Source organism: Hemibagrus wyckioides, linkage group LG03 (assembly GCF_019097595.1).
Source record: "Hemibagrus wyckioides isolate EC202008001 linkage group LG03, SWU_Hwy_1.0, whole genome shotgun sequence".
NCBI classification, from domain to species: domain Eukaryota; kingdom Metazoa; phylum Chordata; class Actinopteri; order Siluriformes; family Bagridae; genus Hemibagrus; species Hemibagrus wyckioides.
In genome coordinates this window covers 34,480,146-34,503,206 of record NC_080712.1, presented here as the reverse complement: position 1 = coordinate 34,503,206, position 23,061 = coordinate 34,480,146, and the positions used below count along the sequence as shown (strand labels likewise).

The 23,061-nt window shown below is 48.4% G+C and overlaps 1 protein-coding gene across 1 annotated transcript in view; it reads right to left on the bottom strand.

The window, feature by feature from the left end:
• pcnx1 (pecanex 1) overlaps positions 1–23,061 on the bottom strand; it is a 53,216-nt gene that overhangs the window by 16,850 nt on the left and 13,305 nt on the right. Inside the window, exons 6-14 of the mRNA XM_058385283.1 lie at positions 22,630–23,061; positions 11,957–12,077; positions 11,616–11,773; positions 11,396–11,489; positions 11,259–11,316; positions 2,085–2,320; positions 1,694–1,847; positions 1,571–1,603; positions 1,255–1,426 (exon numbers count right to left, since the gene is read on the bottom strand). The exon at positions 22,630–23,061 is cut by the window's right edge and continues 1,026 nt beyond it. Of these exons, the coding sequence (XP_058241266.1) occupies positions 1,255–1,426; positions 1,571–1,603; positions 1,694–1,847; positions 2,085–2,320; positions 11,259–11,316; positions 11,396–11,489; positions 11,616–11,773; positions 11,957–12,077; positions 22,630–23,061 (1,458 nt within the window). The remainder of the gene's footprint in view (positions 1–1,254; positions 1,427–1,570; positions 1,604–1,693; positions 1,848–2,084; positions 2,321–11,258; positions 11,317–11,395; positions 11,490–11,615; positions 11,774–11,956; positions 12,078–22,629) is intronic.

Sequence of the window (23,061 nt, the reverse complement as noted above, 5' to 3'; positions counted from 1 at the left end):
ACAGAACTGTGCCGGAGTCAGTTCACTTTCACTTTCTGTCTCATTCTGGTCCTCTGATTCCTCCAGGTCGGCTTTCTTTTGTAGTCTGCACTCACTACGTTTGTCCCAGTTTTTTCTTTTCAGCAGCACTTTAAAAATCACGCGCTCCGTCTCCATTCCGCTGCCATCGTCCCTCTGTTTATTTTCTGATGTTTAACTGTTCACTGTCGGTGTGTGATGCTGTGTTTTCACTCGTACCCGTGTTTGTCGGCTCCGCTGAGGTCGATCCAGCCTCCGTAGGCCCAGCGACACACTCCTCCTCCGCAGCAGGTGTGGTCTCAGTGGCGGGGTACGCCTCGGCCGGACCGGCCTCAGACGAGCCCACGATGATGGACTCAGCTGAACTGCTCTTGTTTATTCCGTTCACTTTATCACTGTTCTTGTTGGGATCGTGAACAAGGTGTCCTGTTTTCCCACAACTGAAACATTTCATCTTCTTGGTGGTGACAATCACAACATAACTGAAGTCATCCACCCGGAAATTTAGCGCCAGGTCCAGATCTGCGTCCTCCTTTACAATCATGTACACAAACCTTCTAAACTAAACTACATGCTTTAGTAAAGGAGATTCACATCGGGATCATTTTGATCTGTGACACCAGTTTTCCGCAGCGAGACAGCGCTAGCTTTAAAATATCATCGTTAATAAACGTAGGGACATTTAAATTGGTGACTTTTTTGGATGGCTTTAAAAGCCTGAGAACGGAAGTGAGAGCTCCGTCGAGAAACAGACGATGTTCAACCAGTTTAGTCGCCTTATCTACAGAACTGAGAAACATCACTATGGTGTTGTTCAGTCTGGACGCCGACAAAACTCACCATGACCCACCACTTCCCCTACAGCGCGACAACACTCCTCCACACTCACAGACGAGATCACCTTCACCCCATGATGCCGTGTGAGATAACCCAAACCCCCCACACCTAAATAAAGGAAAAGTATTAAATATATAAAAAAGAAAAACCTTCCAGAGAAGCACAAACAGCCATACTCACACACGCTCCGCCCACTCGCTCCCAGCATGCTCACTCAGAGAGAGAGAGAGTGAGAGACAGAGAGAGAAACAGAGAGTGTTCATTTATCCATCCATCTATCCCTCATTCCCTCTACCTCTCTACACAGCACTTTTACTATCCATCCATTTCTTGCCCTGTTTAACAATCTGTTTATCTCTGTATGCCTCCATCAAACTGTGTGTGTGTGTGTGTGTGTACCTATGACAATGTCGCGTGTGGAGCTGAGCAGCAGTGAGGAGCTGAGTGTGACTCCGTACAGCGTGTGTGTGTGAGAACTGGAGCTCACACTGCCGTAGTGGAACACACAGATCAGAACACAACACACACAGAAATACACCGGCCTGCTGTACGCTATGATCCGGTTATGACCCTAAGGGGGAGGGGGAGGTTAGAGAGAGAGAGAGAGAGAGAGAGAGAGCATTACTTATGTTAACTTCATTTGACTGCTGGGAGAAATAAAACTGTGTGCGTGTGTGTGTGTGAGAGAGAGAGAGCGAGAGAGAGAGAGACTCACGTGTCGAGGAGATGATGAGTCTGGCTGAACACTCTGAGGAAACACAAATACAGAGTTTCAGCTCCACATGGACAGATGGTGATGACAAAGCAAACACTAAATGTGTGTGTGTGTGTCTCACACCTTTAATAGTGAGTACTGGCAGCTGGCGATGACGAGGCAGAACTGGAAGACCCAGATGTCGGTGAAGAATCCATGAATGAGCAGAACTGAGCCCAGGAACGCCACCAGCACCGCCAGAACCACGGCTAGAATATTCTCCAGAACCTCACGGTTCCTTAAACACACACACATACACAGCTGTAGCGATCTGAAACAATATGCAGTGTGTAGATTTATATTATATTATATTTATATTACCTCTCTCTGTCTGTCTCTCTATCTGTCTGTCTGTCTGACATCAGTGTCTGTCTGATTACTGATCTCTCCACCTGGGTGTTTGTCTTGTATCGTGTAAGTGTGTAAGTGTGTAAATTAACTTCTGCCTGAGTGGAGCTGTGTGTGTGTGTGTTACCTGTCAAACAGCGCGAGCAGTGTGAGTCTGTCGAAGCGCAGGCCCACCCACAGGTACGGCAGCAGGGAGAAGCGGTAGTACTGCTTGACCTTGTGTGTGTTGGTGTGTGTGTGTGTGTGAGTGTGTTTGTGTGTGGGCTCGTGGGAGCTGTGTGGCGTCTCCTGCAGGTCAGGACTCACATCACCGTCCTGCTCCAACAGCTCAGTGTCCATCGACAGCAGACGGTTCAAACGGATCTGAGACACACACACACACACACACACATACAGAGCAGATTTAACACACACACACACACACAGAGCAGATTTAACACACACACACACATACAGAACAGATTTAATACACACACACACACACAGAGCAGATTTAACACACACACACATACAGAACAGATTTAATACACACACACACACACAGAGCAGATTTAACACACACACACATACAGAGCAGATTTAACACACACACAGAGCAGATTTAACACACACACACACATACAGAGCAGATTTAACACACACACACACAGAGCAGATTTAACACACACACACAGAGCAGATTTAACACACACACACACAGAGCAGATTTAACACACACACACAGAGCAGATTTAACACACACACACACACACACAGAGCAGATTTAACACACACACACATACAGAGCAGATTTAACACACACACACACACATACAGAGCAGATTTAACACACACACACACATACAGAGCAGATTTAACACACACACACACAGAGCAGATTTAACACACACACACACAGAGCAGATTTAACACACACACACACACACATACAGAGCAGATTTAACACACACACACACAGAGCAGATTTAACACACACACACACAGAGCAGATTTAATACACACACACACATACAGAGCAGATTTAATACACACACACACACACACAGAGCAGATTTAACACACACACACACACAGAGCAGATTTAACACACACACACATACAGAGCAGATTTAACACACACACACACACAGAGCAGATTTAACACACACACACACACAGAGCAGATTTAACACACACACACAGAGCAGATTTAACACACACACACACACACAGAGCAGATTTAACACACACACACACACAGAGCAGATTTAACACACACACACACAGAGCAGATTTAACACACACACACACACAGAGCAGATTTAACACACACACACACATACAGAGCAGATTTAACACACACACACACACAGAGCAGATTTAACACACACACACACATACAGAGCAGATTTAACACACACACACACACACACACAGAGCAGATTTAACACACACACACACACATACAGAGCAGATTTAACACACACACACACACACATACAGAGCAGATTTAACACACACACACACAGAGCAGATTTAACACACACACACACACACAGAGCAGATTTAACACACACACACACATACAGAGCAGATTTAACACACACACACACATACAGAGCAGATTTAACACACACACACACAGAGCAGATTTAACACACACACACACACATACAGAGCAGATTTAACACACACACACACACATACAGAGCAGATTTAACACACACACACACACATACAGAGCAGATTTAACACACACACACACATACAGAGCAGATTTAACACACACACACACATACAGAGCAGATTTAACACACACACACACATACAGAGCAGATTTAACACACACACACACACACACACACACAGAGCAGATTTAACACACACACACACACAGAGCAGATTTAACACACACACACACATACAGAGCAGATTTAACACACACACACACATACAGAGCAGATTTAACACACACACACACATACAGAGCAGATTTAACACACACACACACACATACAGAGCAGATTTAACACACACACACACACAGAGCAGATTTAACACACACACACACACACACAGAGCAGATTTAACACACACACACACACACACAGAGCAGATTTAACACACACACACACACATACAGAGCAGATTTAACACACACACACACAGAGCAGATTTAACACACACACACACACACACACACACACACACACACACAGAGCAGATTTAACACACACACACACACACACACACACACACACACATACAGAGCAGATTTAACACACACACACACATACAGAGCAGATTTAACACACACACACACACATACAGAGCAGATTTAACACACACACACACACATACAGAGCAGATTTAACACACACACACACACACACAGAGCAGATTTAACACACACACACACATACAGAGCAGATTTAACACACACACACACACATACAGAGCAGATTTAACACACACACACACATACAGAGCAGATTTAACACACACACACACACATACAGAGCAGATTTAACACACACACACACATACAGAGCAGATTTAACACACACACACACATACAGAGCAGATTTAACACACACACACACACACACATACAGAGCAGATTTAACACACACACACACACATACAGAGCAGATTTAACACACACACACACATACAGAGCAGATTTAACACACACACACACACATACAGAGCAGATTTAACACACACACACACATACAGAGCAGATTTAACACACACACACACATACAGAGCAGATTTAACACACACACACACACATACAGAGCAGATTTAACACACACACACACACATACAGAGCAGATTTAACACACACACACACATACAGAGCAGATTTAACACACACACACAGAGCAGATTTAACACACACACACACACATACAGAGCAGATTTAACACACACACACACACACATACAGAGCAGATTTAACACACACACACACATACAGAGCAGATTTAACACACACACACACAGAGCAGATTTAACACACACACACACACAGAGCAGATTTAACACACACACACACAGAGCAGATTTAACACACACACACACAGAGCAGATTTAACACACACACACACACAGAGCAGATTTAACACACACACACACACAGAGCAGATTTAACACACACACACACACACACAGAGCAGATTTAACACACACACACACACACACATACAGAGCAGATTTAACACACACACACACAGAGCAGATTTAACACACACACACATACAGAGCAGATTTAACACACACACACACACACAGAGCAGATTTAACACACACACACACACAGAGCAGATTTAACACACACACACACACACATACAGAGCAGATTTAACACACACACACACACAGAGCAGATTTAACACACACACACACACACAGAGCAGATTTAACACACACACACACACACATACAGAGCAGATTTAACACACACACACACATACAGAGCAGATTTAACACACACACACACATACAGAGCAGATTTAACACACACACACACACATACAGAACAGATTTAATACACACACACACACACATACAGAGCAGATTTAATACACACACACACACACACACACATACAGAACAGATTTAATACACACACACACACACATACAGAGCAGATTTAATACACACACACACACACATACAGAACAGATTTAATACACACACACACACACACACACATACAGAACAGATTTAATACACACACACACACACATACAGAGCAGATTTAATACACACACACACACACACACACATACAGAGCAGATTTAACACACACACACACATACAGAACAGATTTAATACACACACACACACATACAGAGCAGATTTAATACACACACACACACACACACATACAGAGCAGATTTAACACACACACACACACACATACAGAGCAGATTTAACACACACACACACACATACAGAGCAGATTTAACACACACACACACACACACACACACACATACAGAGCAGATTTAACACACACACACACACATACAGAGCAGATTTAACACACACACACACACACACACACATACAGAGCAGATTTAACACACACACACACACATACAGAGCAGATTTAATACACACACACACACACACATACAGAGCAGATTTAACACACACACACACACATACAGAGCAGATTTAACACACACACACACACATACAGAGCAGATTTAATACACACACACACACACACACACACATACAGAGCAGATTTAACACACACACACACACACATACAGAGCAGATTTAACACACACACACACACATACAGAGCAGATTTAACACACACACACACACATACAGAGCAGATTTAACACACACACACACACACACACATACAGAGCAGATTTAACACACACACACACACACACACATACAGAGCAGATTTAATACACACACACACACACACATACAGAGCAGATTTAACACACACACACACACATACAGAGCAGATTTAACACACACACACACACACACACATACAGAGCAGATTTAATACACACACACACACACACATACAGAGCAGATTTAACACACACACACACACATACAGAGCAGATTTAATACACACACACACACACACATACAGAGCAGATTTAACACACACACACATACAGAGCAGATTTAACACACACACACACACACACACAGAGCAGATTTAACACACACACACACATACAGAGCAGATTTAACACACACACACACATACAGAGCAGATTTAACACACACACACACAGAGCAGATTTAACACACACACACACATACAGAGCAGATTTAACACACACACACACACAGAGCAGATTTAACACACACACACACACACATACAGAGCAGATTTAACACACACACACACAGAGCAGATTTAACACACACACACACACAGAGCAGATTTAACACACACACACACAGAGCAGATTTAACACACACACACACACACACATACAGAGCAGATTTAACACACACACACACACAGAGCAGATTTAACACACACACACACATACAGAGCAGATTTAACACACACACACACACATACAGAGCAGATTTAACACACACACACACACACACACACACAGCAGATTTAACACACACACACACATACAGAGCAGATTTAACACACACACACATACAGAGCAGATTTAACACACACACACACACATACAGAGCAGATTTAACACACACACACACACATACAGAGCAGATTTAACACACACACACACACAGAGCAGATTTAACACACACACACACATACAGAGCAGATTTAACACACACACACATACAGAGCAGATTTAACACACACACACACACACACACACAGAGCAGATTTAACACACACACACACATACAGAGCAGATTTAACACACACACACATACAGAGCAGATTTAACACACACACACACAGAGCAGATTTAACACACACACACACACACACACATACAGAGCAGATTTAACACACACACACATACAGAGCAGATTTAACACACACACACACAGAGCAGATTTAACACACACACACACACACACACATACAGAGCAGATTTAACACACACACACACACATACAGAGCAGATTTAACACACACACACACACACATACAGAGCAGATTTAACACACACACACACACAGAGCAGATTTAACACACACACACACACATACAGAGCAGATTTAACACACACACACACACATACAGAGCAGATTTAACACACACACACACATACAGAGCAGATTTAATACACACACACACACACATACAGAGCAGATTTAATACACACACACACACACACACACATACAGAGCAGATTTAACACACACACACACACATACAGAGCAGATTTAACACACACACACACACACACACACATACAGAGCAGATTTAACACACACACACACACACACACAGAGCAGATTTAATACACACACACACACACACATACAGAGCAGATTTAACACACACACACACACATACAGAGCAGATTTAACACACACACACACATACAGAGCAGATTTAACACACACACACACACACATACAGAGCAGATTTAACACACACACACACACACACACACACACATACAGAACAGATTTAATACACACACACACACACATACAGAACAGATTTAATACACACACACACACACACACACATACAGAGCAGATTTAACACACACACACACAGAACAGATTTAATACACACACACACACACATACAGAGCAGATTTAACACACACACACACACACATACAGAGCAGATTTAACACACACACACACACACATACAGAACAGATTTAATACACACACACACACACATACAGAGCAGATTTAACACACACACACACACACATACAGAGCAGATTTAACACACACACACACACACACACACACACATACAGAGCAGATTTAACACACACACACACACACACACACAGAGCAGATTTAACACACACACACACATACAGAGCAGATTTAACACACACACACACACACACACACACAGAGCAGATTTAACACACACACACACATACAGAGCAGATTTAACACACACACACACACAGAGCAGATTTAACACACACACACACACACATACAGAGCAGATTTAACACACACACACACAGAGCAGATTTAACACACACACACACAGAGCAGATTTACACACACACACAGAGCAGATTTAACACACACACACACACAGAGCAGATTTAACACACACACATACAGAGCAGATTTAACACACACACACAGAGCAGATTTAACACACACACACACACATACAGAGCAGATTTAACACACACACACACATACAGAGCAGATTTAACACACACACACACACACACACAGAGCAGATTTAACACACACACACACACAGAGCAGATTTAACACACACACACAGAGCAGATTTAACACACACACACATACAGAGCAGATTTAACACACACACATACAGAGCAGATTTAACACACACACACACATACAGAGCAGATTTAACACACACACACACACACAGAGCAGATTTAACACACACACACACACAGAGCAGATTTAACACACACACACACACACACAGAGCAGATTTAACACACACACACATACAGAGCAGATTTAACACACACACATACAGAGCAGATTTAACACACACACACACACATACAGAGCAGATTTAACACACACACACACACACACACATACAGAGCAGATTTAACACACACACACACACACATACAGAGCAGATTTAACACACACACACACACACACAGAGCAGATTTAACACACACACACACAGAGCAGATTTAACACACACACACACACACACAGAGCAGATTTAACACACACACACACACACACACACACACATACAGAGCAGATTTAACACACACACACACATACAGAGCAGATTTAACACACACACACACACATACAGAGCAGATTTAACACACACACACACACAGAGCAGATTTAACACACACACACACACAGAGCAGATTTAACACACACACACACACACACACACAGAGCAGATTTAACACACACACACACACACACACACACAGAGCAGATTTAACACACACACACACATACAGAGCAGATTTAACACACACACACACATACAGAGCAGATTTAACACACACACACATACAGAGCAGATTTAACACACACACACACACACACATACACACACACACACACACACAGACGGGCAGAAACATAATTATGGGAAGACAGACAGAAAGAAGGACAGAAGAACAGGCAGATAGACATAATAACAGGATAAAAAATAACAGACAGACAGCTGATAAATAAATAAATACAGAGGTGTACAGATGGATAGAATAAACAGACAGACAGACAGACAGACTGACTGACTGACTGACAGACAGACAAGCAGACAGAAAGGCAGACAGACAGACAGACAAGCAGACAGAAAGGCAGACAGATAGACAGGGCGGTGGACAGAGAGACAGGCAGACACGGCAGGCAGACAGAGAGACAGACAGGGTAGGCAGACAGAGAGATAGACAGGCTGATAGACAGACAAACAGACAAGGGCAGGCAGACAGAGAGACAGCCGGGGCAGGCAGACAGACAGATAGACAGACAAATAAACAGGGCAGGCAGACAGAGAAACAGACAGGGCAGGCAGGCAGGCAGACAGAGAGACAGACAGGGCAGACAGACAGAGACAGACAGAGAGACAGACAGACAGAAAGACAAGGCAGGCAGCCAGCCAGACAGCCAGACAGCCAGCCAAACAGACAGGCAGGCAGACAGGGCAGGCATACAGACAGACAAACAGATAGACAGGGCAGGAAGACAGACAGACAGATAGGGCAGGCAGGCAGACAGACAGACAGATAGGGCAGGCAGACAGACAGACAGATAGGGCAGGCAGACAGAGAGACAGATAGAGAGGGCAGGCAGACAGAGAGACAGACAGATAGGGCAGGCAGGCAGACAGACAGACAGATAGGGCAGGCAGACAGAGAGACAGATAGAGAGGGCAGGCAGACAGAGAGACAGACAGACAGGGCAGGCAGGCAGACAGACAGACAGACAGACAGACAGACAGACAGACAGAAAGACAGCGCAGGCAGCCAGCCAGACAGACAGGCAGGCAGGCAGGCAGAGCAGGCATACAGACAGACAAACAGATAGACAGGGCAGGAAGACAGACAGGGCAGGCAGGCAGACAGACAGACAGATAGGGCAGGCAGGCAGACAGACAGACATATAGGGCAGGCAGACAGAGAGACAGATAGAGAGGGCAGGCAGGCAGACAGACAGACAGATAGACAGGGCAGGCAGACAGAGAGACAGACAGACAGGGCAGGCAGGCAGACAGACAGACAGATAGAGAGGGCAGGCAGACAGAGAGACAGACAGATAGACAGGGCAGGCAGACAGAGAGACAGACAGACAGGGCAGGCAGGCAGACAGACAGACAGATAGACAGGGCAGGCAGACAGAGAGACAGACAGACAGGGCAGGCAGGCAGACAGACAGACAGATAGAGAGGGCAGGCAGACAGAGAGACAGACAGATAGACAGGGCAGGCAGACAGACTTCCATAAAAACCAACACCTACACTCACAGTTACAGAGCTGTCTCACTCTCTACAACACTGAAATCATTATGAGTAACACATGAGCTCACACACACACACACACCCACACACTCCAGGCCCAAGCTGCTACTGTTCCCTAGAGAGTGAAAATCTACTTAGTCAGTGGTGCAGTGTGTGTGTGTGTGTGTGTGTGTGTGTATGTGTGTGTGTGTTTCTCACCAAGTCATGAGGGTAGAAGCGAACAGAGGTAGAACTGGAGAGGTGAGAATCCGTGTCCCTGTAGAGAGACAGACAGACAGTAGAATTAATTTAAAGGTTTTGTGTGTGTGTGTGTGTGTGTGTGTGTTCACACTCACCACACAATGTTGGACGCTCGTCTTGTCGCAGGTTCAAAGTTAACCAGAGACACATCACATCCTCCAACCTCGTACAGAGAGGGAGTCAGTTTACCTAATAATACACACACACACACACACACACACACACACACACACACAATCAACCCAAAGGCCCTATCCCCAATGTCAGCTAACCCCAGTAATGAGCAGTGCTGGACAGCATGTTCGCTGGACGTACCGAAGTCTTCATGCAGGCCGACGGTGGACGCTTTATCCTGAAAACCCTCCAGGTGTGCACTCCCATTCCTGACCAGCAGGGAGGCGCTAGTGCTCATCTGACCTTTCACCTGTGACCCTGATGAAGCCTGAGACACCTGACTGAGAGCTTCCTGAAGACTGGAGAGAGAGAGAGAGAGAGAGAGAGAGAGAGAGAGAGAGAGAGAGAGAGAGTGAGAGTGAGAGTGTGAGAGTGTGAGATGGGAGTTGTGGTGGGTAAAAAAAGAAGGGTGACTAACATGATGATGATGAAAATGATGAAGATGATGATGTTGATGATGATGATCCTCATGTGAGTCGTACCTGAGTGGTGATGCGATGATGGAGGCCGTGTTGCTCCCGGCGTTGTGACGTCTGCGTACAGCCTGGCGACGGAACGTACTGCGCTCCCTCCTGAAGGTCACACCGTCCTCGTTACCCGCCGCTGAGGAGGACAGAACACTGAGAACATTTCAACTGTCTCAGCAGAGACATGTGCATCACTACAGCTAGCAGGCTAATGCAACTGACCAGTACTGGACATTCACGGTCACCAGATTAACACTCTAGAATAACTCTGCATGTCCAGTTCGGTTGTGACTCTAAAATCCAAATTCAATTCAATTTATTTCTATTTGTGTTTTTAAAACTGGACATTGTCTCAAAGCTTTACAGAAATCTAGAAATGAAATAATTCTCTCTAACATTTATCCCTAATGAGAAGCTTGAGGTAGCGGTGGTGAGGAAAATGTCCCTGAGATGATCTGAGGAAGAAACCCTGAGAGGAACCAGGCTCAGAAAAGAGGATGAGGCTCATCTGGGTGACACTGGACAGGAAATGATGTAATGTAAATAATCACCTTTCTACAACAGTCTGAAAGTCTATAGGACCCAAATAAACTCTGGGTTACAAATTCAGGGTGTGTGTGTGTGTGTGTGTGAGAGTGTGTGATAAATGATGATACAGTAGTGAGTGTGTGTGTTTGGCCAACGCCCTGTGATCATGTCTCCTCTCTCTTCAGAATAATCAACAGAAGCAGTGGAAAGTGCATGTGCACACACACACACACACACACACACACACACACACACATACACACACGACACAGCCAGGGGTACACACACACACACAAACACACACACACACACGACACAGCCAGGGGTACACACACACACACAAACACACACACACACACACACGACACAGCCAGGGGTACACACACACACGACACAGCCAGGGGTACACACACACACACACGACACAGCCAGGGGTACACACACACACAAACACACACACGACACAGCCAGGGGTACACACACACACAAACACACACACAAACGACACAGCCAGGGGTACACACACACACGACACAGCCAGGGGTACACACACACACAAACACACACACACATACACACACGACACAGCCAGGGGTACACACACACACACAAACACACACACACACACGACACAGCCAGGGGTATACACACACACACACAAACACACACACGACACAGCCAGGGGTACACACACACACACAAACACACACACACACACGACACAGCCAGGGGTACACACACACACACAAACACACACACACGACACAGCCAGGGGTACACACACACACACGACACAGCCAGGGGTACACACACACACAAACACACACACACATACACACACGACACAGCCAGGGGTACACACACACACACAAACACACACACACACACGACACAGCCAGGGGTACACACACACACACACAAACACACACACACACACACGACACAGCCAGGGGTACACACACACACACAAACACACACACACACACACGACACAGCCAGGGGTACACACACACACGACACAGCCAGGGGTACACACACACACACACGACACAGCCAGGGGTACACACACACACACACGACACAGCCAGGGGTACACACGCACACATACACACACACGACACAGCCAGGGGTACACACACACACATACACACACGACACAGCCAGGGGTACACACACACACATACACACACGACACAGCCAGGGGTACACACACACACACATACACACACACGACACAGCCAGGGGTACACACACACACACATACACACACACGACACAGCCAGGGGTACACACACACACACATACACACACATGACACAGCCAGGGGTACACACACACACATACACACACGACACAGCCAGGGGTACACACACACACATACACACACGACACAGCCAGGGGTACACACACACACACATACACACACACGACACAGCCAGGGGTACACACACACACACACACACAACACAGCCAGGGGTACATACACACACGACACAGCCAGGGGTACACACACACACACACAAACACACACACACGACACAGCCAGGGGTACACACACATGCACACACACGACACAGCCAGGGGTACACACACACACACACACACACACACACACACACACGACACAGCCAGGGGTACACACACACATGACACAGCCAGGGGTACACACACACACACAAACACACACACACATACACACACGACACAGCCAGGGGTACACACACACACACAAACACACACGACACAGCCAGGGGTACACACACACACACACACACGACACAGCCAGGGGTACACACACACACGACACAGCCAGGGGTACACACACGCACACGAGACAGCCAGGGGTACACACACACACACAAACACACACACACATACACACACGACACAGCCAGGGGTACACACACACACACAAACACACACACACACACGACACAGCCAGGGGTACACACACACACACACACAAACACACACACGACACAGCCAGGGGTACACACACACACACAACACAGCCAGGAGTACACACACACACACAAACACACACACACACACACACACACACGACACAGCCAGGAGTACACACACACACACAAACACACACACACAAACACACACACGACACAGCCAGGGGTACACACACACACACACAAACACACACACACACACACGACACAGCCAGGGGTACACACACACACAACACAGCCAGGGGTACATACACACACGACACAGCCAGGGGTACACACACACACGACACAGCCAGGGGTACACACACACACGACACAGCCAGGGGTACACACACGCACACGAGACAGCCAGGGGTACACACACACACACAAACACACACACACATACACACACGACACAGCCAGGGGTACACACACACACACAAACACGACACAGCCAGGGGTACACACACACACACAAACACACACACACACACACACACACACGACACAGCCAGGGGTACACACACACACACAACACAGCCAGGAGTACACACACACACACAAACACACACACACACACACACACACGACACAGCCAGGGGTACACACACACACACACAAACACACACACACACACACGACACAGCCAGGGGTACACACACACACAACACAGCCAGGGGTACATACACACACGACACAGCCAGGGGTACAAACACACACACAAACACACACACACACACACGACACAGCCAGGGGTACACACACACACGACACAGCCAGGGGTACACACACACACACACAACACAGCCAGGGGTACACACACACACACAAACACACACACACACACACGACACAGCCAGGGGTACACACACACACACAAACACACACACACACACGACACAGCCAGGGGTACACACACACACACACAAACACACACACACACGACACAGCCAGGGGTACACACACACACACACAACACAGCCAGGGGTACACACACACACACAAACACACACACACGACACAGCCAGGGGTACACACACTTGCACACACACGACACAGCCAGGGGTACACACACACACACACACACACACACGACACAGCCAGGGGTACACACACACACAACACAGCCAGGGGTACATACACACACGACACAGCCAGGGGTACACACACACACACACACACACGACACAGCCAGGGGTACACACACACATACACACACGACACAGCCAGGGGTACACACACACACACACACACACACACGACACAGCCAGGGGTACACACACACACACACATGCACACACACGACACAGCCAGGGGTACACACACACACACACACACACAGCCAGGGTATACACACACACACAACACACACACAAACACACACACAAGCCAGGGGTACACACCCACATACACACACGACACAGCCAGGGGTACACACACACACACACACACACGACACAGCCAGGGGTACACACACACACACACAACACAGCCAGGGGTACACACACACACACACACGACACAGCCAGGGGTACACACACACATACACACACGACACAGCCAGGGGTACACACACACACACACACACACGACACAGCCAGGGGTACACACACACACACAACACAGCCAGGGGTACACACACACACGACACAGCCAGGGGTACATACACACACACACACACGACACAGCCAGGGGTACATACACACACACACATACGACACAGCCAGGGGTACATACACACACACACACACGACACAGCCAGGGGTACACACACACACACACGACACAGCCAAGGGTACACACATACACACACGACACAGCCAGGGGTACACACACACACACACACACACACACACGACACAGCCAGGGGTACACACACATATACACACACACGACACAGCCAGGGGTACACACACACACATACACACACGACACAGCCAGGGGTACACACACACACACACATACACACACACGACACAGCCAGGGGTACATACACACACGACACAGCCAGGGGTACACACACACACAAACACACACACACGACACAGCCAGGGGTACACACACACACACACGACACAGCCAGGGGTACATACACACACGACACAGCCAGGGGTACACACACACACACACAACACAGCCAGGGGTACACACACACACACACACAACACAGCCAGGGGTACATACACACACGACACAGCCAGGGGTACACACACACACACAAACACACACACACGACACAGCCAGGGGTACACACACACACACACGACACAGCCAGGGGTACACACACACACACACACACGACACAGCCAGGGGTACACACACATATACACACACATGACACAGCCAGGGGTACACACACACACATACACACACGACACAGCCAGGGGTCGTGTGTGTGTGTGTGTATAGACACACACACACACACGCCCCCTGGCTGTGTCGTGTGTGTATGTGTGTGTGTGTACCCCTGGCTGTGTCGTGTGTGTATGTGTGTGTATGTACCCCTGGCTGTGTCGTGTGTGTGTGTGTGTATGTACCCCTGGCTGTGTCGTGTGTGTGTGTGTGTATGTACCCCTGGCTGTGTCGTGTGTGTATGTGTGTGTGTACCCCTGGCTGTGTCGTGTGTGTGCATGTGTGTGTGTGTGTGTACCCCTGGCTGTGTCGTGTGTGTGTGTGTGTGTGTACCCCTGGCTGTGTCGTGTGTGTGCATGTGTGTGTGTGTGTGTACCCCTGGCTGTGTCGTGTGTGTGTGTGTGTGTGTGTACCCCTGGCTGTGTCGTGTGTGTGTGTGTGTATGTACCCCTGGCTGTGTCGTGTGTATGTGTGTGTGTGTACCCCTGGCTGTGTCGTGTGTGTATGTGTGTGTGTACCCCTGGCTGTGTCGTGTGTGTGTGTGTGTGTTTGTACCCCTGGCTGTGTCGTGTGTGTGTGTGTATACCCCTGGCAGTATTGTTATGTGTGTAGACACCCCTTGGTGGGCTCAGTGTGTGTGTGTGACACCATTGGCGGTCAGGTGTGTGTGACACCTCATTGTGTCAGGTGTGTGTGTGTGTATGTGTGTGACACCCTGGGGCTGTGTGGTGTTGTATTGTGTGTGTGTGTGATGGTCTGTGTTGTGGTTGTGTGAGTGTGTGTGTGTGCAGACAATCTGTGTGTGACAGGGTGAGTTGTGCAGGTGTGGTGGGACACCTGAGCGGCAGGGGTGGTAGTGTGTGTGTGTGTGTGTGTGTTGGAGCACCCCCATTGTAGTCGTGTGTGGTTGTGTGTATTAGACCACCTCCTGTCAGGTGATGTGTGTGTGTGTGTGTGTATGACTCTGGCAGGTGTGTGGTTCAGGTGTTGTGAGATTCACTGTGTGTATGCCTGAGCAGTTGTGTGGTCTGTGTCCAGTATTGTGACACTCTGACAATGTCATGTGTGTGTGTGTGTGCAGACACTCTGATTGTGCTAGGTGTGTGTGGCCTGTGGGTGTGTGTGTGACACCCCCATTGTTTTAGGTTGTGTGTGTGTGACACCTTTGTGTGATGTGTGTGTGGGTGTGTATTATACCCTGGCTGGTTAGGTGTGGTGTCCGTGTGTGTGATAACCCCATTGTACTAGGTGTGTGGTTGTTGTGTCCAGTGTGTGTATGCAACCTGACAGGCAGTTGTGTGTGTGTGATACCCCTGGCCAGGTGGGTCCGTGTGTGACAGTGTTGTGTGTGTGTGTGTGTATACCCTGGCTGTCCTAGGTTATTGATGATTGTGTGTGACAACCTGGCTGTGTGTGTAGTGTTGTGTGTGTGTGTGCATACCCTGGCTGTGTGTGTGGTGTGTGTGTAATATACCTCTGGCTGCAGGTGTGTGTGTGTGTATACCCCACAGGCTAGTGTGTGTTGGGTTAGTGTGTGTGTGTGTGACACCTCTGGCTGTGTGTTGTGTGTGTGTGTGTGTGTATATACCTCCCACTGTGTGTGTGTGTACCCCAGGCACCCCTGTGTGTGTGTTGTGTGTGTGTGTGTGTGTGTGTGTGTGTGTGTGTATACCTCATTGTTGTTGTCAGGTTGTGTGTGGGTGTGTGTGTGTATACCCTGGCTGTGGTGTGTGTGTGTGTGTGTGTGTGTGTGTATACCTGACTAGCTTAGGGTGTGTGTGTGTGTGTGTGTGTGTATACCCCTGGCTGTGTTGTGTGTGTGTGTGGGTGTGTGTGTGTATACCCCTGGCTGTGTTGTGTGTGTCTGTGTGTGTGTATACCCCTGGCTGTGTTGTGTGTGTGTTGTGTTGTGTGTCTGTGTGTGTGTGTATACCCCTGGCTGTGTCGTGTGTGTGTGTGTGTGTGTGTATACCCCTGGCTGTGTCGTGTGTGTGTGTGTGTGTGTGTGTGTATACCCCTGGCTGTGTTGTTTGTGTGTTGTGTGTGTGTGTGTGTATACCCCTGGCTGTGTTGTGTGTGTGTTGTGTGTGTATACCCCTGGCTGTGTCGTGTGTGTGTTGTGTGTGTGTGTGTGTGTGTATACCCCTGGCTGTGTTGTTTGTGTGTTGTGTGTGTGTGTGTGTGTATACCCCTGGCTGTGTTGTGTGTGTGTTGTGTGTGTATACCTCTGGCTGTGTTGTGTGTGTGTGTGTGTGTGTGTGTATACCCCTGGCTGTGTTGTGTGTGTGTTGTGTGTGTGTGTGTGTGTATACCCCTGGCTGTGTTGTGTGTGTGTGTGGGTGTGTGTGTGTATACCCCTGGCTGTGTTGTGTGTGTGTGTGTGTGTGTATACCCCTGGCTGTGTCGTGTGTGTGTTGTGTGTGTGTATACCCCTGGCTGTGTTGTGTGTGTGTTGTGTGTGTGTGTGTGTGTATACCTCTGGCTGTGTTGTGTGTGTGTATACCCCTGGCTGTGTCGTGTGTTGTGTGTGTGTGTGTGTGTATACCCCTGGCTGTGTTGTTTGTGTGTTGTGTGGGTGTGTGTATACCCCTGGCTGTGTTGTGTGTGTGTGTGTGTATACCTCTGGCTGTGTTGTGTGTGTGTATACCCCTGGCTGTGTCGTGTGTGTGTTGTGTGGGTGTGTGTGTATACCCCTGGCTGTGTTGTGTGTGTGTGTGTGTGTGTATACCCCTGGCTGTGTTGTGTGTGTGTGTACCCCTGGCTGTGTCGTGTGTGTGTTGTGTGTGTGTGTGTATACCCCTGGCTGTGTTGTTTGTGTGTTGTGTGGGTGTGTGTGTATACCCCTGGCTGTGTTGTTTGTGTGTTGTGTGTGTGTTGTGTGTGTATACCCCTGGCTGTGTCGTGTGTGTGTGGGTGTGTGTGTATACCTCTGGCTGTGTTGTGTGTGTGTGTGGGTGTGTGTGTATACCTCTGGCTGTGTTGTGTGTGTGTGTGTGTATACCCCTGGCTGTGTTGTGTGTGTGTTGTGTGTGTGTGTGTGTATACCCCTGGCTGTGTTGTTTGTGTGTTGTGTGTGTGTGTGTGTATACCCCTGGCTGTGTTGTGTGTGTGTTGTGTGTGTATACCCCTGGCTGTGTCGTGTGTGTGTGGGTGTGTGTGTATACCTCTGGCTGTGTTGTGTGTGTGTGTGTGTATACCCCTGGCTGTGTTGTGTGTGTGTGTGTGTGTGTGTGTATACCCCTGGCTGTGTCTTGTGTGTGTGTGTGTGTGTGTTTGTATACCCGTGGTTGTGTTGTGTGTGTATACCCCTGGCTGTGTCGTGTGTGTGTGTGTGTATACCCCTGGCTGTGTTGTGTGTGTGTGTGTGTATACCCCTGGCTGTGTTGTGTGTGTGTTGTGTGTGTGTGTGTGTGTATACCCCTGGCTGTGTCGTGTGTGTGTGGGTGTGTGTGTATACCCCTGGCTGTGTTGTGTGTGTGTGTGGGTGTGTGTGTTGTGTGGGTGTGTGTGTATACCCCTGGCTGTGTCATGTGTGTGTGTGTGTGTATACCTCTGGCTGTGTTGTGTGGGTGTGTGTGTATACCCCTGGCTGTGTCGTGTGTGTGTATACCCCTGGCTGTGTCGTGTGTGTGTTGTGTGTGTGTATACCCCTGGCTGTGTCGTGTGTGTGTTGTGTGTGTGTGTATACCCCTGGCTGTGTTGTGTGTGTGTGTGTGTATACCCCTGGCTGTGTCGTGTGTGCCCCTGGCTGTGTTGTATGTGTGTGTGGGTGTGTGTGTTGTGTGTGTGTATACCCCTGGCTGTGTCGTGTGTGTGTGTGTGGGTGTGTGTGTTGTGTGTGTGTATACCCCTGGCTGTGTCGTGTGTGTGTGTGTGGGTGTGTTTGTCGTGTGTGTTGTGTGTGTGTGTATACCCTTGGCTGTGTCGTGTGTTGTGTGTGTGTACCCCTGGCTGTGTCTTGTGTGTGTGTGGGTGTGTGTGTTGTGTGTGTGTGTGTGTATACCCCTGGCTGTGTCGTGTGTGTGTGTGGGTGTGTGTGTTGTGTGTGTGTGTATACCCCTGGCTGTGTCTTGTGTGTGTGTGGGTGTGTGTTGTGTGTGTGTGTTTGTATACCCCTGGCTGTGTCGTGTGTGTGTGTGTATACCCCTGGCTGTGTCGTGTGTGTGTGTGGGTGTGTGTGTTGTGTGTGTGTGTATACCCCTGGCTGTGTCTTGTGTGTGTGGGTGTGTGTGTTGTGTGTGTGTGTTTGTATACCCCTGGCTGTGTCGTGTGTGTGTGTATACCCCTGGCTGTGTTGTGTGTGTGTGTATGGGTGTGTGTGTGTATACCCCTGGCTGTGTTGTGTGTGTGTGTGTGTGTTGTGTTTTGTGTGTGTGTGTATACCCCTGGCTGTGTTGTGTGTGTGTGTGGGTGTGTGTTGTGTGTATACCCCTGGCTGTGTTGTGTGTGTGTGTGGGTGTGTGTTGTGTGTGGGTGTGTGTGTGTATACCCCTGGCTGTGTTGTGTGTGTGTGTGGGTGTGTGTTGTGTGTGTGTGTATACCCCTGGCTGTGTTGTGTGTGTGTGTGGGTGTGTGTTGTGTGTGTGTGTATACCCCTGGCTGTGTTGTGTGTGTGTGTGGGTGTGTGTTGTGTGTGGGTGTGTGTGTGTATACCCCTGGCTGTGTTGTGTGTGTGTGTGGGTGTGTGTTGTGTGTGTGTGTATACCCCTGGCTGTGTTGTGTGTGTGTGTGGGTGTGTGTGTGTGTGTATATACCCCTGGCTGTGTTGTGTGTGTGTGTGGGTGTGTGTTGTGTGTGGGTGTGTGTGTGTATACCCCTGGCTGTGTTGTGTGTGTGTGTGTGTGTATACCCCTGGCTGTGTTGTGTGTGGGTGTGTGTGTGTGGGTGTGTGGCTGTGTGTGTGTATACCCCTGGCTGTGTTGTGTGTGTGTGTGGGTGTGTGTTGTGTGTGGGTGTGTGTGTGTGTATACCCCTGGCTGTGTTGTGTGTGTGTGGGTGTGTGTTGTGTGTGTTGTGTGTGTGTGTGTGTGTATATACCCCTGGCTGTGTTGTGTGTGTGTGTGTGTGTTGTGTGTGTGTGTGTTGTGTGTGTGTGTGTGTGTATACCCCTGGCTGTGTTGTGTGTGTGTGTGTGTGTGTGTGTGTGTGTTGTGTGTGTGTGTGTGTGTATACCCCTGGCTGTGTTGTGTGTGTGTGTGTGTGTTGTGTGTGTGTGTGTATACCCCTGGCTGTGTTGTGTGTGTGTGTGTGTTGTGTGTGTGGGTGTGTGTATACCCCTGGCTGTGTTGTGTGTGTGTGTGGGTGTGTGTTGTGTGTGTGTGTATACCCCTGGCTGTGTTGTGTGTGTGTGTGTGGGTGTGTGTTGTGTGTGTGGGTGTGTGTATACCCCTGGCTGTGTTGTGTGTGTGTGTGTATACCCCTGGCTGTGTTGTGTGTGTGTGTGGGTGTGTGTGTGTATACCCCTGGCTGTGTTGTGTGTGTGTGGGTGTGTGTATACCCCTGGCTGTGTTGTGTGTGTGTGTGGGTGTGTGTGTATACCCCTGGCTGTGTTGTGTGTGTGTGTGGGTGTGTGTGTATACCCCTGGCTGTGTTGTGTGTGGGTGTGTGTTGTGTGTGTGTGTGTGTGTGTATATACCCCTGGCTGTGTTGTGTGTGTGTGGGTGTGTGTATACCCCTGGCTGTGTTGTGTGTGTGTGTGGGTGTGTGTGTATACCCCTGGCTGTGTTGTGTGTGTGTGTGGGTGTGTGTGTATACCCCTGGCTGTGTTGTGTGTGTGTGTGTGTGTTGTGTGTGTGTGTATACCCCTGGCTGTGTTGTGTGTGTGTGCGGGGGTGTGTTGTGTGTGTGTGTGTGTGTGTATACCCCTGGCTGTGTCGTGTGTGTCGGCGATGCTGATTGGACAGGGTAAACTGTTCCTGGAGCGGGTGACGGACTCCAGGTGACTTGCTCTGCCCAGTAGTGACGCTGCGTCCAGCACCTCTCCTTCTTTGGCCTCCAGGTCAGATTTGGAGGTGCTGAGGGGTCGGGGGTCAGCCGGCGCCCCCAGGTGCTGTGGCTCGTTAGGGCATTTACGCAGCTGAACTTTGGCACTTCCTGTACTGGCTGTACGCCGCGACGCTCGCTTCTTCCCCTTCTCTCTCTCCTTCTCTTTCTTCTGGGACGTACCGGGGGCGTGGCTCAGCTCCACACGATGGGCGGAGTTGAGACTGGAGGTGTGGCTGAGCTCACTCAGGTCACTCGAGTCTTCTTCGTTTTTAGCGAAAATGGCCGAGCGAGGTTTGGCTATGCTGCGGA